Source organism: Triticum urartu, chromosome 3A, assembly GCF_056163025.1.
Source record: "Triticum urartu cultivar PI428250 chromosome 3A, HENAU_Tu73, whole genome shotgun sequence".
Taxonomy (NCBI): domain Eukaryota; kingdom Viridiplantae; phylum Streptophyta; class Magnoliopsida; order Poales; family Poaceae; genus Triticum; species Triticum urartu.
In genome coordinates this window covers 503,535,489-503,552,265 of record NC_141875.1, presented here as the reverse complement: position 1 = coordinate 503,552,265, position 16,777 = coordinate 503,535,489, and the positions used below count along the sequence as shown (strand labels likewise).

The following is a 16,777-nucleotide window of genomic DNA, read 5'->3' as shown; positions in this document are numbered from 1 at the left end:
CTCATATCACCAAAGAACTAGTCATGGATAGAGATTCGTGGAAGTTAGATATCTACATGTTGAAACCATGAGTTAGTTTCGAGATCTTATGGGTTCCAGCTCCAGCCTACCCAACTTGATTGGGAGTAAATGCTTTGTTGTTGTTGTTTGTTTTAAAAATATTCACGAATTCATTAACATTAAAATAGAAAAATAAAAGTGGTGAAAAAGAAAGAAAGAAAAAGAAAAGAAACCCGGAAAAACCGGTGAAGAAAAAAAATGAAAAAGCAAACTTTACTAATGAAATTGAAATGAATAAACCGATTAAATAAAACAGAAAAAACAACAGAGAAGTAAATAAAGGAAGAAGGTAAAATAAAACCCGACTTGGAAGCTTCCAACCCGATGGAAGCTTTCAGAACCTTTTTAAAACCGTTCCTCCCAGCTAACCGCTTAAGGCTTGCCCATTTCTGGACGTTGTAACATGGGCCATTAAAGGCCGGCCCACCGCGCTGCTGTGTCGACCGCCTGCTAAGTCTCGCTAGAACAAAGCCCCCAAACCCTCCACCCTCCGCCGCCGCCGCCGTCTAGCTTTAGCATCCCTCCGACGAGCAGCAGCCACCACGGAGCGACGCTTCGGCTGGAGGGTATGATTTCGCACAATTTTTCTTATTGCCAACGACCCCTTTTCCCTCCGCAATCACGAAGTGTAATAAATTCCTGTTTTTTCCCTAAAGGGCTAAAATTGTCCGGCTGCAGTTGATGTTATTCCGCATCTGACGAGATTAAGGCCGCAAGGCCGTTGCGTCCGCCATCCAGCCGCCTGTAGAACCCATCCCGTAACCGAGCGAAATCACCCCCTTAGTCATCTTGCGCCTGCTTCGCCTGTAGCCGTCCATGTATGTTTCGATGTCCTGCTACAGGGCGGTAGCAATGGTTAACATACGATTTCAAACTTTTAGTATATTTTCGGGAATTGTGTGAATTATTGAATTTCCTGAAACATTTTCCCCAGTTTCTTGAGTTGCTTTATGTTACAATATGAAAATCCCTGCCAGTCCAAACGAATTCTCATGGTGGAGGGGATCGAATAGAGCGACATTCAGTCCATGTGGGGATTGTGTGGAAGGATGGTTCCCCTAGTGGGTTGTTTCCCCAACAACTAAACAAGCCCCAACAGGTCCCCATTCCCTTGATAGTGGTGGATAATGGAGGAGGGCGATGACATCCAGGGCGGGGATGTTCTTTCAACTCCTCACCGGGATGTTCATGTTGATTAAAAGTTCAGGGCCATATATTGTACGAATAGCCTGTTGTTTATTAAAATAAAAGGAGTATCATATGACAGCATATGCTACTATTTGCAGAGCAAGCAAAGAGAAAATGTTCTGAATTTTCGGTCGGTACACGGTGTTTCTGTGTGGAGCTAACAGTGCACATGAAATTTCACTATCATATGTTTCTAGTTGTCGCTCAAACGGATGTATCTAGCACTGAAATATGTCTAGATGCATCCATTTCAGCGACAACTAACATGGGACGGAGGGAGTATTAGCTAACAAGTTTTAAAAATCTTTTGTTTCAGATTGTAGGAAGGGGTCAAAGCATCTAGGAGCCTGTTAGCTACAAAATGAACAAGGGGAAGATTTTCAAGTTGGCAAAGGGATTTAGAGGAAGGGCGAAAAATTGCATAAGGATAGCACGGGAGAGGGTTGAGAAAGCCTTGCAATATTCCTACAGGGATAGGCGTAACAAGAAGAGAGACATGCGGTCCCTATGGATTGAGCGCATCAATGCTGGTACACGACTGCATGGGGTATGTCTCGATCTGTTTGCTAGGAATGTCTAATAACCATAGCCTTTTTATTTATGAATAAAGAAAGAAACATCATCTTTTGAATGATTATCTCAAGACAGACAGGTCGATAGAAACTACATTCTGTGGTTTAACTAACTCTTTTCTTGCATCTGACTGGCAGGTGAATTATGGCAACTTCATGCATGGATTGATGAAGGAGAACATCCAACTGAACAGGAAGGTGCTCTCGGAGCTGTCAATGCATGAGCCATACAGCTTCAAGGCACTTGTTGATGTATCTCGCACTGCATTTCCGGGGAACAGACCACCTACCCAAAAGGAAGGTCTAGCAGCTATTCTGTGAAACAGCTTGTGCAATAAATTACTGCTGTCATGACGGTCTTCCGTTTTCCCTTCGTTGCAACTGAAAGTTATTACCAGTCCACCAATATCTTGTATCCTGGAGGTGACTCATGTAATCTCCTTTTGCCATTCCCTGTGGTATTCTCTTTAGCAGGAACACCTTTTCAATGAATTATTGCTCATTTGGCCCCTTTCTGTTGGTCTTATAGAGAGAGTCCCCTTTCTGTTGGTCTTATAGAGAGAGTTCTCTGTGTTACAAGTTATCAATGTCGATTGTTACTTCTGTAGCAATATGATAGAGATCGGTGACCCTTGTGTTGTGCTCATCTATAATTGTGACCAGTAAATACCCCTCTTCTAAATGCGTACCTGTAAAGTGCTTGTGTCTAGAGAGCAGAACCAAGGGAGTGTTGCACGTCTCTTCATTTTTCATCGCAAGAGTTAAGAGTGCATGATGTTCAGAATTCTTTTGAAGTTATGGAATCGTCTGGCTCGATCCCAGTAAGGCCTTGTTTGTTTCAGCTTCAACTTCTGTCAAATCAGCTGTGGATTCGCTTCACTCAGAATCAGCTTTGCCACTGAAGTACACCGGGACGTGCTTCAAGAAAATAGCCGTTTGTTTCAGATTAAGCTTTGCCCTGAAGCTGAAACAAACAAGGCCTAAGTCCAATGTCCTTGTTACTCTTGGTCAGTAACAGACCTCTTCTGATTATTTACACTAAAAAGGATATCCTCTGATTACACTTCCCATACCAGCCATTCATTGGTGTATAGAAGAGAACTAGCAGTACATGTTTTTGATCAGATGGGGTGCTCAGAACCTCAGTTCACTTGGCGTGGAGTAGTGCATATGCTAAAACAGAAATTCTTCTCCTGAAAATGAAGTAACAAATTTCGTGCATTCCTTTGTCCCTTTCTTTACTTTGCTAATGTTCCCAAGGCCCATCTGACAATGGTCATACATGCACATGTGATGTGAGATACATATATATTATCTATAACTTCAAATTCTGCTAAAACAGAATACTAATACTCGTATATAGAAATAGAGCCGCACCCGCGGAGCATAATTATTCTGTAACATGTTATATGTGCAATCATATATAGATGTGTTACCATTGATTGATCAGGTAACAGGACCAGGCAATGCACTCAGGCACTTTCCACATATGTGGCAACTGCTCCAGCCAAGGAATGCCACGGTGTGTAAAGAATGTTTTCTTGAATGGGCAATGTGTACAGAATGTCATGGGCCAGCTTCTCGGTGTGTCCGGGCTATCCTTTTCCCAACGGAATGAGAGAAAGCTTAAAGCAGAGACATTCCAGGAATTTACTTGCGCACACAGGTTTGTGGCTGATTCTCTTTTCTTTTCCCGGCCAATCGCACATCAGATCTGCTCTTCGGTTTTGTCTGCATATGCTTTTCCTTGGTAAACTTTTGTCCCTACCCATGCGAGTGTGAACGCCACATGTAGATCGGAGCAGCAGAGCCATGGATGCAGCTGGTGGCCTCCTCTTGGCTGGAATGCACCAGAATTTTATCAGCCGATGTGGGAATAAAGCAGCCGTCCTCCATGATTGCATTATCAAACAGTGTAAGCATTTTCTGAAAAACTATCAAATCCACTTCTTCTTGCCCTCTTTGCAGGCTGCAGAAAGGAACTTCTTTGGTTTCTTTTGCTTGTGTGATTCTCTGCCATTCACCCTCATAAAACACCTCATACTGTCTACATATTGCCTTTTGTGATTTGAGATATTCATGCTGCGCGGTACAATATTTCAGTATCCAGGATATACACCCTCCGCTCCTAAATATAAGACGTTTTGGTAGTTCAGTTTAAACCGCCAAAGCATCTTATATTTAGAAACAGAGGTGGTATACAATTGCTTCTGAAAAATTGAGGAGTTCTCAATCTAACACGGCACTGTTTGCTTTTACTGTGACTGCGCTGAGTAGGTAACCAGCTTGGTTAGAATGACTAGAGTCGAGTGACATATTGTGTAACCTCCCATCCTATGCTTTCTGTATGACGGAGACAACAGTAGGTGAACCACGCAAACAATGACTCCTAGGGATCTCACAGATCATACATGAAGGGTCTGGCTCTGGTCTAGTACAATCAGGCCATCTAATCGGTCTCTGTACCCATGGTTTCCGCATGGACACGTTATTATACGTTTCCTTTTCTGATTAGCTGAAACGTTTCGCCTCCAGAAAGCATAACCGTTGGACTATTTCGGTGAAGATACCAACCCCAAAGTTCACATCACAAATGAAAGCTTAGCATCCATGCAGTAGTACGACTAGTATTTATCTTTTGAGCCCAGTCGCGCTGAAGTGATCAATTGCCAATTGGAGCAGATGGCTTGCTTGTCATCGTCCCCCTGGGTTTGGTGGCCATCTCAGGAAAACAACCGGGCTAATAGGCTCATCTGACCACATCCACTCGAAGAGAGTTTGACCTTGTGCTCCTGACGTCGCGAGCTGCAACCATAATAGTTGGTGCCACCTTCCCCGCTCTAGAAGCGCAGTTCAAACGTTTAGCATGCCAGTGACACGTTTCCTAGTACTATTTTCATTGTAGCATCAGTTACAATGTTGCTTTTCAATGCACAGTTGGTTTCTCTTCCTTCGGTTCTATCATGTCCCCTCCGATGACGAGCTCCGACGGCATGAACTTCGTCCGATGTTTTCATCAAGAGGATACGTCTGGAAATTCATTGGGTTTAACTATGAGTTCAACATTCGCAAATGAATGCTTTTTCCTTGGCCTCTAGTATATTGCAAATTCACTACTAGAAGCAAAGACATCTTCCTCTCTTTTAGCCTTGCCCTTACATGATCATTCGCCGTCTCCATCGCCGAGGAAACTATGAGTTCACTTAACATTCTAAGGTTAGTCTAACCTAGTGTTCATCTGAAAGAAAAGGTTAGTCTAGTGTTAGGTGAATAGGCGGGCCGGTGGCTATCGCTGAAAGGATCAGAGATCTCCTTTAGAGGCACTGCTGTAGCATTTCAATTGTCTCACTTGGATCGGGGTGGTTGATCTGATCTTCCTCACGTTGTTGGGCTACGATCACGTCACTGATCGTGTAAGTTGGACACCCAGGGCAACCTTGGACTTTGGATCTATCAGAGACCCAGGTGGTACATGGAACAGGTCTTCCGGTCACAGTTTTGTCGAAAAGTTATATAGTGTACTATCTTTTTTCCTGCTCATTTGGAGTTGGCAGTTCTTGGAAAGGTGAAAGAGAAAAAGGAGCAGGTGCCTTCCTCGTGCTACTAATTAAAAAAAATGCTTTGGGCAAAGGAAAATCTTTATATGATGGAGAGAGTGACAATGTGACATGCAAGAAGTACCATTTTACTTAATAACAAAGAAATAAGAGATGATGTATTTCTGTTCAACATTAATATGGTTGGACTGGCTGTCAATGAAATTAAACCTTTTTTTGTTAAAAAAATGATGCTTCATGTGCAAGCAAGTCTTTTTTTTTCCTTTCTTTTTGGGGAGAGGAATGAGGAATCTGCAGATAAATCTAGCTGCCTTCTGAAGCAATTATACTTCGATTTCCTCGTCTTTTCAACTGTGTCTTGCCTTTTCTGTTCTTGGCCGTTTGTTCATATGATACGAAGTGTTCATCTGCGCCGTGTTCCCTAGCTTGTGATTGACACAGTACTACAAATGTGAAAAATCATGGGCCATGCCAGACCTTTTTGTCTCTGACATGGCTCGGAACTTCTTCAAGGGGGCTTCATCATGCTCACAGATCGATCATAACAACCTTCTCAAGAATTCATCTTGGATTTCAACTCATGACGACCTAATCACGGCCTTGACGTTGTAATTGATTTCCAAAACAACTATCCAGCTTTATTCATGGTCTCCGTCTCCCTACTTTGCATTGCAAAGTCGGACGGGGGGACACGCACGATCGACACCCTAGTCAATTGCAGTTTTTTGCTTTATGCATCGTCCGTTTTCCGCTTTGCTGATGGCCGACTACTCGATTATTCTCGCCCACACGGCCACACCTTCGTTTGCTTTGGACACGTCGGTCGGTACATTCTGTTGCATACCAGCTGGCTGAAACACATTAGATCGAACAGGAAAGAAGAAACAAAAATATGTGCATGAAACATATAGAGAAGAGCAGTCCCACAACACGTGTACATTAGGGCATGTTTGTTTTCAAATAAGTTACCAAGTCGAAAAGTGAAAAAAAAAATGACTTATTTTGCCAAACAGACTCAACTTATAAGTCATAAGTTGCTCCACCCCAACTTAAAACTTATAAGGGTGGTCGTAATGAGAGTATCATAGGTAGTATCATCAGTGGCGGATCCACGAATTGAACTTAGCCGGGGCGAAACATTTGAGGTATAAATTTTTTGATTGACAAATGCTCGCCACCCGAGGCCGTAGCCGCCTATTTAAGCCGGCCGGCACCCCCAGCCCTAGCACATCCGCCTCTTTCCTCCCTCCGCCGCCACTCGAGCCTGTTAGCCATACCCCCATGCCGCCGCTACTACACGATCCAACTCCGTCTCTACCTCCTTGAGAAGGTCCGGATCCATAGGGAAGCGAGGCTACCTCTGGAACCGGAGAAGGATTTCGAGGAGGTTGAGGAGGAGGTGCTGGGGGGAGGAGGAAGAGAAGGAGGAGCAGGAGCCTGTGGAGGAAGAGGAAGAGGCACCGCCGCTAGATGTGGGGAAGGAGGCGGTGTCGATGATGGAGGAGGACGTGAGCGTGTGGCTGAAGTAGCATGCCATCCTGAACTCCATCTGCTCGGAGTCGGTTGCGGAGGCCAGGCGTCGCCGTCGGCAACAGATGGAGGCGACGCAGGCAGCCCAGGCTCCGACTTTGGCAGCTCCGGCTCCGGCGCAGGCGGCTCCGGTCATCGCCGCCAACAACGAAATTTGAATAGGAAAAATGTAGTACGTAGCTATATATTTTGCATGCTTTTGTATGGATTTAGGGGATGAATATGAGAAAGTTATACGTGGAGAAGGAAATATGCATGAGGCGTGCCCGGTCAGTGTCCGCGGACGCGTACACGGGCGTTTAAGGGGTCAAATTTGCAAAGTCTGACTATAGATAATCTAACCACCAAAAATCATAAAATCTAACGTAAACGTCACAACTGGGTGTGCTTGGTTGCTGGCTGGCTGGCTCGATGTGGAGATTTCCCGGGGCTGCCAGTACCTGTTCGGGCGAATGGGGTGTGTCGGGCTAACTATTGAAGCTACGGGCTGCAACTATTTTTTTTTGCAGGAAATTGTGAGAGCTTTATTCAAACAAAAACGCTCCTAGGATCATCAACCATCAGGCTAGTGATGAGGAACGAGGGTGCAGAATCTAACCAAGTCTCGGTCACCATCAACGTGCTGGCATGTTTTGCACAGAGATGGGCCGGGAGATTAGCAGACCTGTTTATATGCTGAATTACAAAAGAATCAAAAGACAAAGCTAGCTCTCCAATCTCTACTAGTAACGGAGCCACAACCGAACGAGAGCCGTGACGAGTGTTCCAGAGATTCACTACCTCCAGACAATCGGATTCCAATATCACATGTGCATAGCCTCGGAGACGAGCAAAGAGAACTCCCTCTCGTAGTGACAAGGCCTCCGCAATGAGGGGATCCGTAACACCGACATGCGGTTTGGACCAGGAAGCAAGCATCGCCATAGCAGAACGAGCAACACTGCCTGCTCCGGCTAGTCCCGCTTCCGAATTGATTGCACCATCAACATTGATTTTGACAAATCCTGCTTCTGGAGGCCGCCAACCATGTCCTGGCAATAAAGTGGCCTGCTTCATAGGAATCTCCAGCAAGGCCAAATCCTCTCGAATGCGTCGAGTGGAGTATACTGGGTCAACATGTTCCTTCTCGTGAGTTCATCGGTTCCACGTTTGCCAGATAGCCCACATCACCGACACAATCTGTTCTCTTACCTGATCCGAGAAACGATCATCACATAGGATGTCCCGCGCCCAGGTGGCAGGGTGCAAGCGCGGGAGTCGAAGGCCAAACCAATTTTGCGCTTCGTCCCAAAATCGGCGTGCATGGGAGCAAGACACCAATGCATGCATGAGATCTTCCTCTTTGGCCAGGCAAACATTGCATAGACTAAGAGGTTTGATATGTTTGTGCTTTAAGGTTGCTTCATCAGGGAGGATCCCACGAAGAACTCTCCACCAGAAGACTCTGACCTTAGGCACCACGTTGAGCTTCCATAGAGATGTCCACATCTGTTGTTCTGATTTTGAGGCGCCGGTAGCCGTCCCTTCCTCTAGAGCATGACGCTCTTTCTGATTCACGAGAGCACGGTACGCCGATTTGACTGTGTAGACACCTGAGTTTTCAAAAGCCCAAGCAAAGAAATCCTGTCCACCTCCGGTGCGCAAAGGTATGTTTAATATAGCTTCTGCATCCGGAGCAAGAAAGTTTTGTCGCACAAGATCCGTCTTCCATATTCAATTTTCTTCATCAATAAGCTCATTGACTGTATGTAATGTAGTAGGAGTGATGATAGACATGGGAGACATACTGATGGTGCCTGGAATCCACTTATCTTCCCATATAGAGATGGTGCTTCCATCACCAACTCGCATGATCAAACCTGTTTGAAGGGCCTCACGCCCAGCCATTATCGCCCGCCAAATTGGGGATGCGGACTTCGGCACTGTGGCCTGCATAAAGTCTGAATTCGGGAAATACCAACCCTTCATAACTCGAGCGCACAGTGAATCGGGACTAACCATGAACCTCCACCCGTGCTTCCCAAGAAGTGCAAGGTTGAACAGCTCCATATCACGAAAACCCATTCCCCCCTGAACTTTTGGAGTTGCAAGTGCTTTCCAAGAAATCCAATGCAAGGATTTTCTGTCCAGAGAGCTACTCCACCAATATTTGGCCATGTTGGAAGTGTATTTCTTGCATACCTTCTTCGTGAGCCGAAAGCATGACATACTGAAAGTAGGGATAGCTTGGATAATAGACTTAAGCAAGATCTCTCTCCCTGCACATGCAAAGTTGCGCTCCGACCACCCCTGCATATTTCCACGAGCTTTGTCGCCAATATGGTCAAAGGTGTCGCTGGTGATCCTTCCCACAGCTGTGGGTAGACCAAGATATCTCTCACTGAATGCTTCCACCATAATTCCAAGTCTCTGTTTGATTAAATTCCGGACTAGGGTGGGAGTGTTTGAAGTGAAGAAGACCGAGCTCTTATCTTTGTTGACACTTTGGCCCGAACAATCCGCGTATATTTGCAGAATCTGATCCAGCCTATCTGCACTTTCCTCTGTTGCACTGATAAAGATTAAACTGTCATCCGCAAACAGAAGATGATTTACCCATGGTGATCTGTATGAGACCCGAACTCCTCTGTCGACAAAATTTCCGCCAAAGTGGTTGAGCAGTGAGGTGAGTCCCTCTGCGCAGAGCAGAAACAGAAAAGAGGATGCCGGGCATCCCTGTCTCAAACCCCGAGAGGGTGTGAAAAAAGGGAGCAACTCGCCGTTCATCCTAACAGTGAATCTGACTGACATGACACACTTCATTAGCAGACGAACAAAAAGGTGGCCAAAACCCAATCTGAGGAGCATAGCCTCCAAGTAATGCCACTCGACGCGATCATACGCTTTCATCATGTCTAGTTTAATAGCACATGAGAAATTTTTACCTTTCTTCCTTCTCTTCATAGAATGAATACTCTCAAATGCCACCAGTACATTATCTGTTATCAACCTGCCTGGTACAAATGCACTTTGTTCCTCTCCCACTATCGAATCCATCCATGGTTTCAAGCGATTGGTGATCGCCTTGGCAGCTATCTTGTATGGCACTGGACAGAGAGATATGGGACGGTATTGCGTGATGGATTGGGGGTGTCGTACCTTAGGAATCAGCGTGATCGAAGTGTCATTGAGACCCGTCGGAAGCTCCCCACCATTCAAAAAATCTAACACAGCTGGCACTAAGTCTTTCTCAACAATTGACCAGTGTCGCTGGAAGAAACCCGCTGTGAAGCCGTCAATGCCAGGTGCTTTAGACGGGGCCATTTGGAACAGCGCCGTGCGTACATCCGTGGCATCGAAGGGTCGCTGTAAGTCAGCATTCATCTCCGGTGTAACTCGTTCGGGCACAAACTGTAACAATCTATCCATATTGTGAAAGCCCTGTGATGTGTAGAGATGTTGGTAGAACTCTTGGACCTCCGCTTTATCCTCCTCTGGATTCGCACATACAGACCCATCTAGGCGCTTTAGACCGGCTATGTGATTCATGCGCTTCCGTTGCTTCGCCTGAGCTTGGAAATAGGCTGTATTGCGATCACCCGCGCGTAGCCAGTGTACTCTTGAGCGCTGCCGCAGCCAAACTTCTTCTTGCCGGAGAGCTTCCCTGAGTTTTCGAGCTGTTTCCATCTCCTCCGCCGAAGGCCCTCGGCCAACTGCATGCCGGCGCAACCTCTCAATCTTTTTTTGAAGTGTCCTGACTGTTTTGGAGAGGTTACCAAACTCTTTTGCACCCCATGCACCAAGTTCGCCTTGCATCTTGGAGAGAGTACATGCGATACCCGCAAGGCCTTGACCTTGATGTAGCCACTACCATGATTCACTAACAAGATCATCATAGTCGGCATGTGATTGCCACACGTTCTCGTAACAAAACTGCTTCACTCCTTTATTACGGGTGTGATTGTTAAGCTCACGCAATTCAATTACAATAAAACAGTGGTCTGACTCAATAGAGCTAACATGTCTAACCCTGGACTCCTCAAACAGATTCAACATGGCCGAGTTGGCAAGAGCCCGGTCCAAGCGTGCCTTGACATTGGCCGCATCTTGCTGCTGGTTATCCCATGTGTATTCCACTCCCGCCCATCCAAGATCCTGGAGGGCACACTCATCAACGACTTCGCGAAAAGCTCGCATTTGCCACTCCGGCCGTGCAGTACGACTGAAGTGTTCCGTCCCGTATAATGTTTCGTTGAAATCACCTACGCACATCCACGCTTGATGTTGGATGCCGAATAAAGTCCTCATGAAGCGCCAACCGTGGTGTCGATTTTCCACTCTTGGAGCTCCATAGAAGCCAGTAAATCTCCATCCCGGAGAATCCATTCCAGCCTTTGTGACAACCACGTCAATGTGGCTCACACTATAATTTTTCAGTTCAACTGAAACCTCCTTCGACCAGAACAGTCCCACCCCACCACTGAGACCGTTACTGTCAACAGAAAAACATCCTGCAAAACCCAAAGTATTTCGCAGGTTCTCTACTTTTTTCGCCCTTATTTTGGTTTCCATGACAAACACAAGGGCAGGACCTTCTTGCTTCACTATGCTGCGAAGCTCTCAAACTGCCGCAGGGTTCCCAAGCCCCCGGCAGTTCCAACTTATGCAATTCATTTGGATGGGCAGGGCTGACCAACAGCCTCTGCCGAGTTTTCTGGGGTGGGTTTCTTCTTCTTCCGTCCATCCTCATCATGCCGTCCTTCTGATAGGTCCTCATCGTGCATCGAGGTCGTGTCAAGGTCCACCTGTTCTGCACCCGAGTCCATCAGTAGAAGTGGGCCAGTCGCCCTCCTATACTCCTGCCGAGGTACCTCTTTCCGTTTGATAGGGCGATTCTTGATCGGTGAGTTTACCTCAGGAGTAGTTTTGCTAGCACCAACATTACTTGAGTTTTTTATTCCCTTTTGCTCTGATTGGCAGCAGTACCTTGTTTACTTGAACTGTCATTGGATGTAGTTTTCTTCCGTTCATCCGACGCCCGCAGACTAGGCCCGAAAGGAAGATCACCATGTATGTCTCTCTTCCCCGAGGTGGGGCAGTAGAGATCAGAATGCCCTAAGCGGCCACAAGAGAAACAAAAGTGTGGTACATTTTCGTACTGGATGTCATAGAGATCTTGCCGCTTCCTTCTTGCTCAATCAATCAGGATCCATCTCCTGAGTGGCTTCCTCACATCAACAGAGACTTGCGCCCGCAGATAGCCGCCCATATGATCAAACTGTACCGACATAGCATCTTTGTCTATCTGCTTAGCAATCTCAATTCCCCATGCATCGCCCCGAAGGTTGTATGGCAGATTAATGACACGAGCCCACAGATGGAGTCGATCGAAATTCACTTCATCCGGGCGCATGCACTCCTCGAAATCAGCAAGGATCACCGCATGATTGCTGACATGCCACGGCGATCCTGCCCAAATCCTCTCTCTGTCGCGCTTGGATTCCGGCTCCACCACGAACATGTTGTCCCCCATAGATCGAAATTGCAGACCTCGAAGATTCCCCCAAGCCAGGCGAAGTGCATTACCTATCGTCTGGATATGCAGTATGTTTCGGTGCAGCACCTTCCCCGCAAGTAGCCACTTCGGCGGAGTTTCATCCTCACGATCATCTAGGATCAGCGGAGTTGCTTCCTCATCCGTGATGCCGAGTTTCCCCAGGGCTTCCTCAAGATGAACCCTAGCCGCGCCTGGCGAACCCGGGGTTGCCCGCGCCTCCTTCCCACGATCTGAGGCCCCCCGCGAAGGAGGGGCGTCATCCTTCGACTTGCCGGAGCCCGATGCAGCCATCTTGCTCAGCTTCACCGCGCCCCGCCGATGTAGTTCGGGCGTGCGCCGCCGTCGCTCCCAGAAACCCTAATCGCCTCTGTTGGAGGCTCCGAGTTTTTCGGAGAAAAAACCCATCCAATGCTCTACGAGCTGCAACTAGGCTAGGGTGTGACCGTGCAGTGCAGTGTAAATGCACACATGTATCAGCCTATGTACAAGCGAATCGTATTTGGATTTCGGCTACCCGGGGCGGCCGACCATAGTCGCCCTTACCGTGGCGCCCGCCACTGAGTATCATGCATGCCAACTCGGCAAATTTGATGAGGTATCATGGAATTAAATGAGGAAAGAGATGGTTGAGTATCATATCATGATACCGTATCATATTAAATGTTGTGCTACTATGTGCCATGCATGCGAATAAATGAAGTCATCTATGATACTAACATATGATACTATGCACTACGAATGTAGTATCATACACTAGTATCATATGCATGATAGTAGTATATGATACTTGTCATTACAACCAGCCTAAGTCATCCCCTTTTGTGTGGATCCCACCATCTTTACATAAAAAAAACAAGGTGGGAAGGTGTGGTCAGGTGACTTATAAGTCATGTGATAACCAAACAAGCGTGACTTATTGAAACCAAACATATCTTTAATTTATTTCTGAAAAAAACTTTCGATGTATCTATCAAACATCATGGCAGTGCAGAGAACACCGGGTAACATAAATTGCAGCCCGGTGTAGTAATGAATGAGACTCCGCCGGTTTTTACAGTACAAGAAGCCTTGAGAGCCGACACTTAACGTAGAAGACACTATGTCCCTAGCCATTAAGTCAACTAGCTAAGTCCAGATCGATCGCTCGTCGGCCCGGCGCTATGATGCTGTCGCCACTAACGCCGGTACACTCCGAGGTCCAGAGCGCACATATTCTCGAATTGACCGACGTGCCACGCGACTGTACGACGAGCTTCTCCCGCCGCTTCGCGTCCAACTAAAAAGCCCGTGGAAACGCCACTTTCCCACCCGACCCGTGGAGACGTACGTACGTCGGGGTCGAATCGGCTCGCCGGTGCCGGTCACCGGTACGCGCGGACGCCGGTCGACGCCGGCCCGGTCACCGGCAGCGCACACGTCGCTCGCGCCCGGCGCGCACGTCAATTCGTCCACCAAACCTCACCTCCTCCTCCTCCGACTTGGCCTGCTCGGAGCGTCGTCGTACGTCACGGCGCCATGATACGACGGGCTTGGTCTCTTCCTGTCTGGTCTGGTCTGGTTCTGTCGCGCGCGCGTCTGGATTTTTCTCCTTTGGAGCTCGTTCTGAGGATTGGATCGGATCAGGTCGGCACCTGGAGCTCCATTGCCCTATTTCTTTCCCTGTGGGGTCTGGGAGGATGGGAATCGGTTCAGGTGTTCGGGGTCAACCTATCTTCTGATGATGATTCATTTCGATTTAATCGAGCCGGCGGTTCAGGGTGCAACTGGCCGCTGCTCTGAGCCGGCACTATTTTATCGATCCGCGATCGTCCAACCACGCTGGTTGGATTAGTTCGTTCCAGCTGATGTAAGGTAGCGAAATTCTGGAGTGCAAACATATACTACTATATATAGAGTATATTTAGCTCATCGGATCAAGTGCTACTTGTTGGCGAATGACGAGACTAATCTTCACGGTGTATTAGTTGAGGAGACCGATATAATATGCTAAGGCTGGTTGTAATGGGGAGTATCATATAATAGTATAGTATATGATACTATCTCCCTAATGCATAGTATCATATAGTATTCTATTTATTGACATGCATGACACAAAGTAGCATAACATTTATTATGATACTGTATCATGATATGATACTCCACAATCTCTTTCTTCATTTAAGGCTATGACACCTTATCAAAATTGCCTAGTTGGCATGCATGATACTAGCTATAATACTACCATTACAACTAGCCTAAGAAATCGATTCGCAAAAAAAAGCTAAGAAATCTTTAGCTCATATCCCTTAGTCACTTTTCCCTTTTAGTAATATTTAACGAATTCGCGAACCGAAAAGACTTCATAACAGAACATGAAAGCATCCCCATCTAAAAAAAAAGAACATGAAAGCATCTATATGGATAATTTTTTTCCTTTTTTGCGAATAACTATCAAGTGCATTTTTCTTTTGTTATTAACTATATGATTATTAAATAACTATCTTATCAACTAGCAGTACCATTATTTATGAAGATATGTTAGCAATCAATGAGTATTTAAATAATTGTCTTTTTAGAGATTTCAAATGGACTACCATATACGGATGTAATATAAACATGTTTTAGAGTGTAGATTCACTCATTTTGCTCCATATGTAGTCATTTGTTGAAATCTCTAGAAAGACAAATATTTAGGAACGGAGGGAGTAATTGACATGCTATATCAGAAATAATTGTCATATGTTTAAGGGATTTGGCATGCTGCAGTAGAGAAAATTACCATGTGTTTCAGAAATTTACCATGCTGCTATGGAGAGAATTGTCAGGGTTCCATACAAGGCTCACGATTAATGGACTGTTTCAGGAGGTGTGGGACATACCTATGTTCATGGAGATATTCTTATTGGCCGCTTGGAGCATTTGGAAGGAAAAAAACAATAAGGCCTTCTTTGGTTTGGAAGAATTTTGTAGGATTTTCATAGGATAGGATTTCTATAGGAAAAATTCCTTCAAAGCTCTTTGGTTTGTAGGAATGAAATCCTATTTCTATGGAGGAATTCTTCCTATCCTCCACATTTCATAGGAAAATAAACATTAGCCTAGACTTAATGGAAAAAAATCCTATGGTGTGAATCAAAGGGCATCTCCTTTTCTATTCCTATGCATAGGATTTGAGATGCATGTCGTCTCATTTTCTATGACTTTCCTATTCCTATAATTTTCCAATACTATGAACCAAAGGAGGCCAAGAATTTCAAAGGGATCTCCATTCCATAGATTCTTGGTTTCACAGGTTCCAAAGAAGAATTTTTCCTCCTTGCCCACATTCCATAGATTCTTGGTTTCACAGGTTCAAAAAAGAATTTTTCCTCCTTGCCCACAGAGTAGGAGAGGCCCAACAACCTTTTATCTCTTCTTTTGTAGCATTTCTCCCTAAGACATTTAGGATTCTTGATCCCTCTCAATCTCTCTTTTAAATCGAGGATATAGAGAGGTGTTTTCATAGTCATCTCCGAACATTTGCCATCTCGGATCCTCCTCTTCCACCTCCAACCACAAAGTGGGCTGGAACGTAAATACTCTATGTACAAAAAGCTTATATGAATTAATAAATATTTTATCACTATATAAGAATCAAATATAATAAGGACAAATGTTTCCTACCACCCAGTGGTAGTTACCCTCATGTGTGTTTTGTATGTTGTATGTATTATCTCTCAAAACCGAGAGTATATACACGTAGTATGTAGTATGTAAAAATGTTTTGATAATATTTATACCATTTTTAGGTAGTATGTACTATTTTTCTAGTATGCCTTATACATACAAATATGAAGTAATTTTGAAAATATACTAGAAACTATGAACTCACATGTATTTTTTTTCATGTAGATAGGTTTGAAATATCTTAGATATAATATATGAACATACTTAGAATGATAAATTGGTATATATATACAACCACATGGTAATATATAAGACATGAGCGTAACTACCACCGGGAGGTAGGATGCATTTTTTCATATAATCAATTATATGTATTTTAATCTCATCATATTATTAATCAAAATATTCATGTTTCACACAGTCTAATCTTAGTATCTTTCTCCTCGCAAAAAAAAAACTCTTAGTATATTACAGAAATACTCCCTCCGTTCTTAAATATTTGTTTTTTTAGACATTTCAAATGACTACTACATACGGATGTATGTAGACATATTTTAGAGTGTAGATTCACTCATTTTGCTCTGTATGTAGTCATTTGTTGAAATGCCTAGAAAGACAAGTATTTAAGAACGGAGGAAGTATATTGTAAGCAGTTTCCAAAGCAACGTGAGATATACTCTAGTTTTTCG

General features: G+C 45.1%; 1 protein-coding gene across 3 annotated transcripts; it reads left to right on the top strand.

Moving 5' to 3' along the window:
- The first annotated feature begins 450 nt into the window (after positions 1 to 450).
- LOC125548568 (uncharacterized) lies at positions 451 to 2,466 on the top strand. 3 transcript variants are annotated; one of them, XM_048712137.2, is made up of 3 exons: positions 465 to 626; positions 1,565 to 1,795; positions 1,959 to 2,375. In XM_048712137.2, the coding sequence occupies exons 2-3, from the start codon at positions 1,610 to 1,612 to the stop codon at positions 2,139 to 2,141; spliced, it is 369 nt and encodes a 122-aa protein (XP_048568094.2). In that variant the 5' UTR covers positions 465 to 626; positions 1,565 to 1,609; the 3' UTR covers positions 2,142 to 2,375. The 3 variants fall into 3 exon arrangements, 2 of the variants coding, with proteins under 2 accessions (XP_048568094.2, XP_087403607.1); XR_015619198.1 differs by lacking the exon at positions 1,565 to 1,795 and having other exon boundaries at positions 451 to 626; positions 1,959 to 2,466; XM_087547481.1 differs by lacking the exon at positions 465 to 626 and having other exon boundaries at positions 1,592 to 1,795; positions 1,959 to 2,466.
- The last annotated feature ends 14,311 nt before the right edge of the window (positions 2,467 to 16,777 follow it).

Coding starts and splice junctions, on each gene's coding strand:
- LOC125548568 (XM_087547481.1), top strand. CDS start 1,610: ATGAACAAGGGGAAGATTTTCAAGTTGGCAAAGGGATTTAGAGGAAGG. Junction 1,796..1,958: donor CTGGTACACGACTGCATGGG/GTATGTCTCGAT, acceptor TCTGACTGGCAG/GTGAATTATGGCAACTTCAT.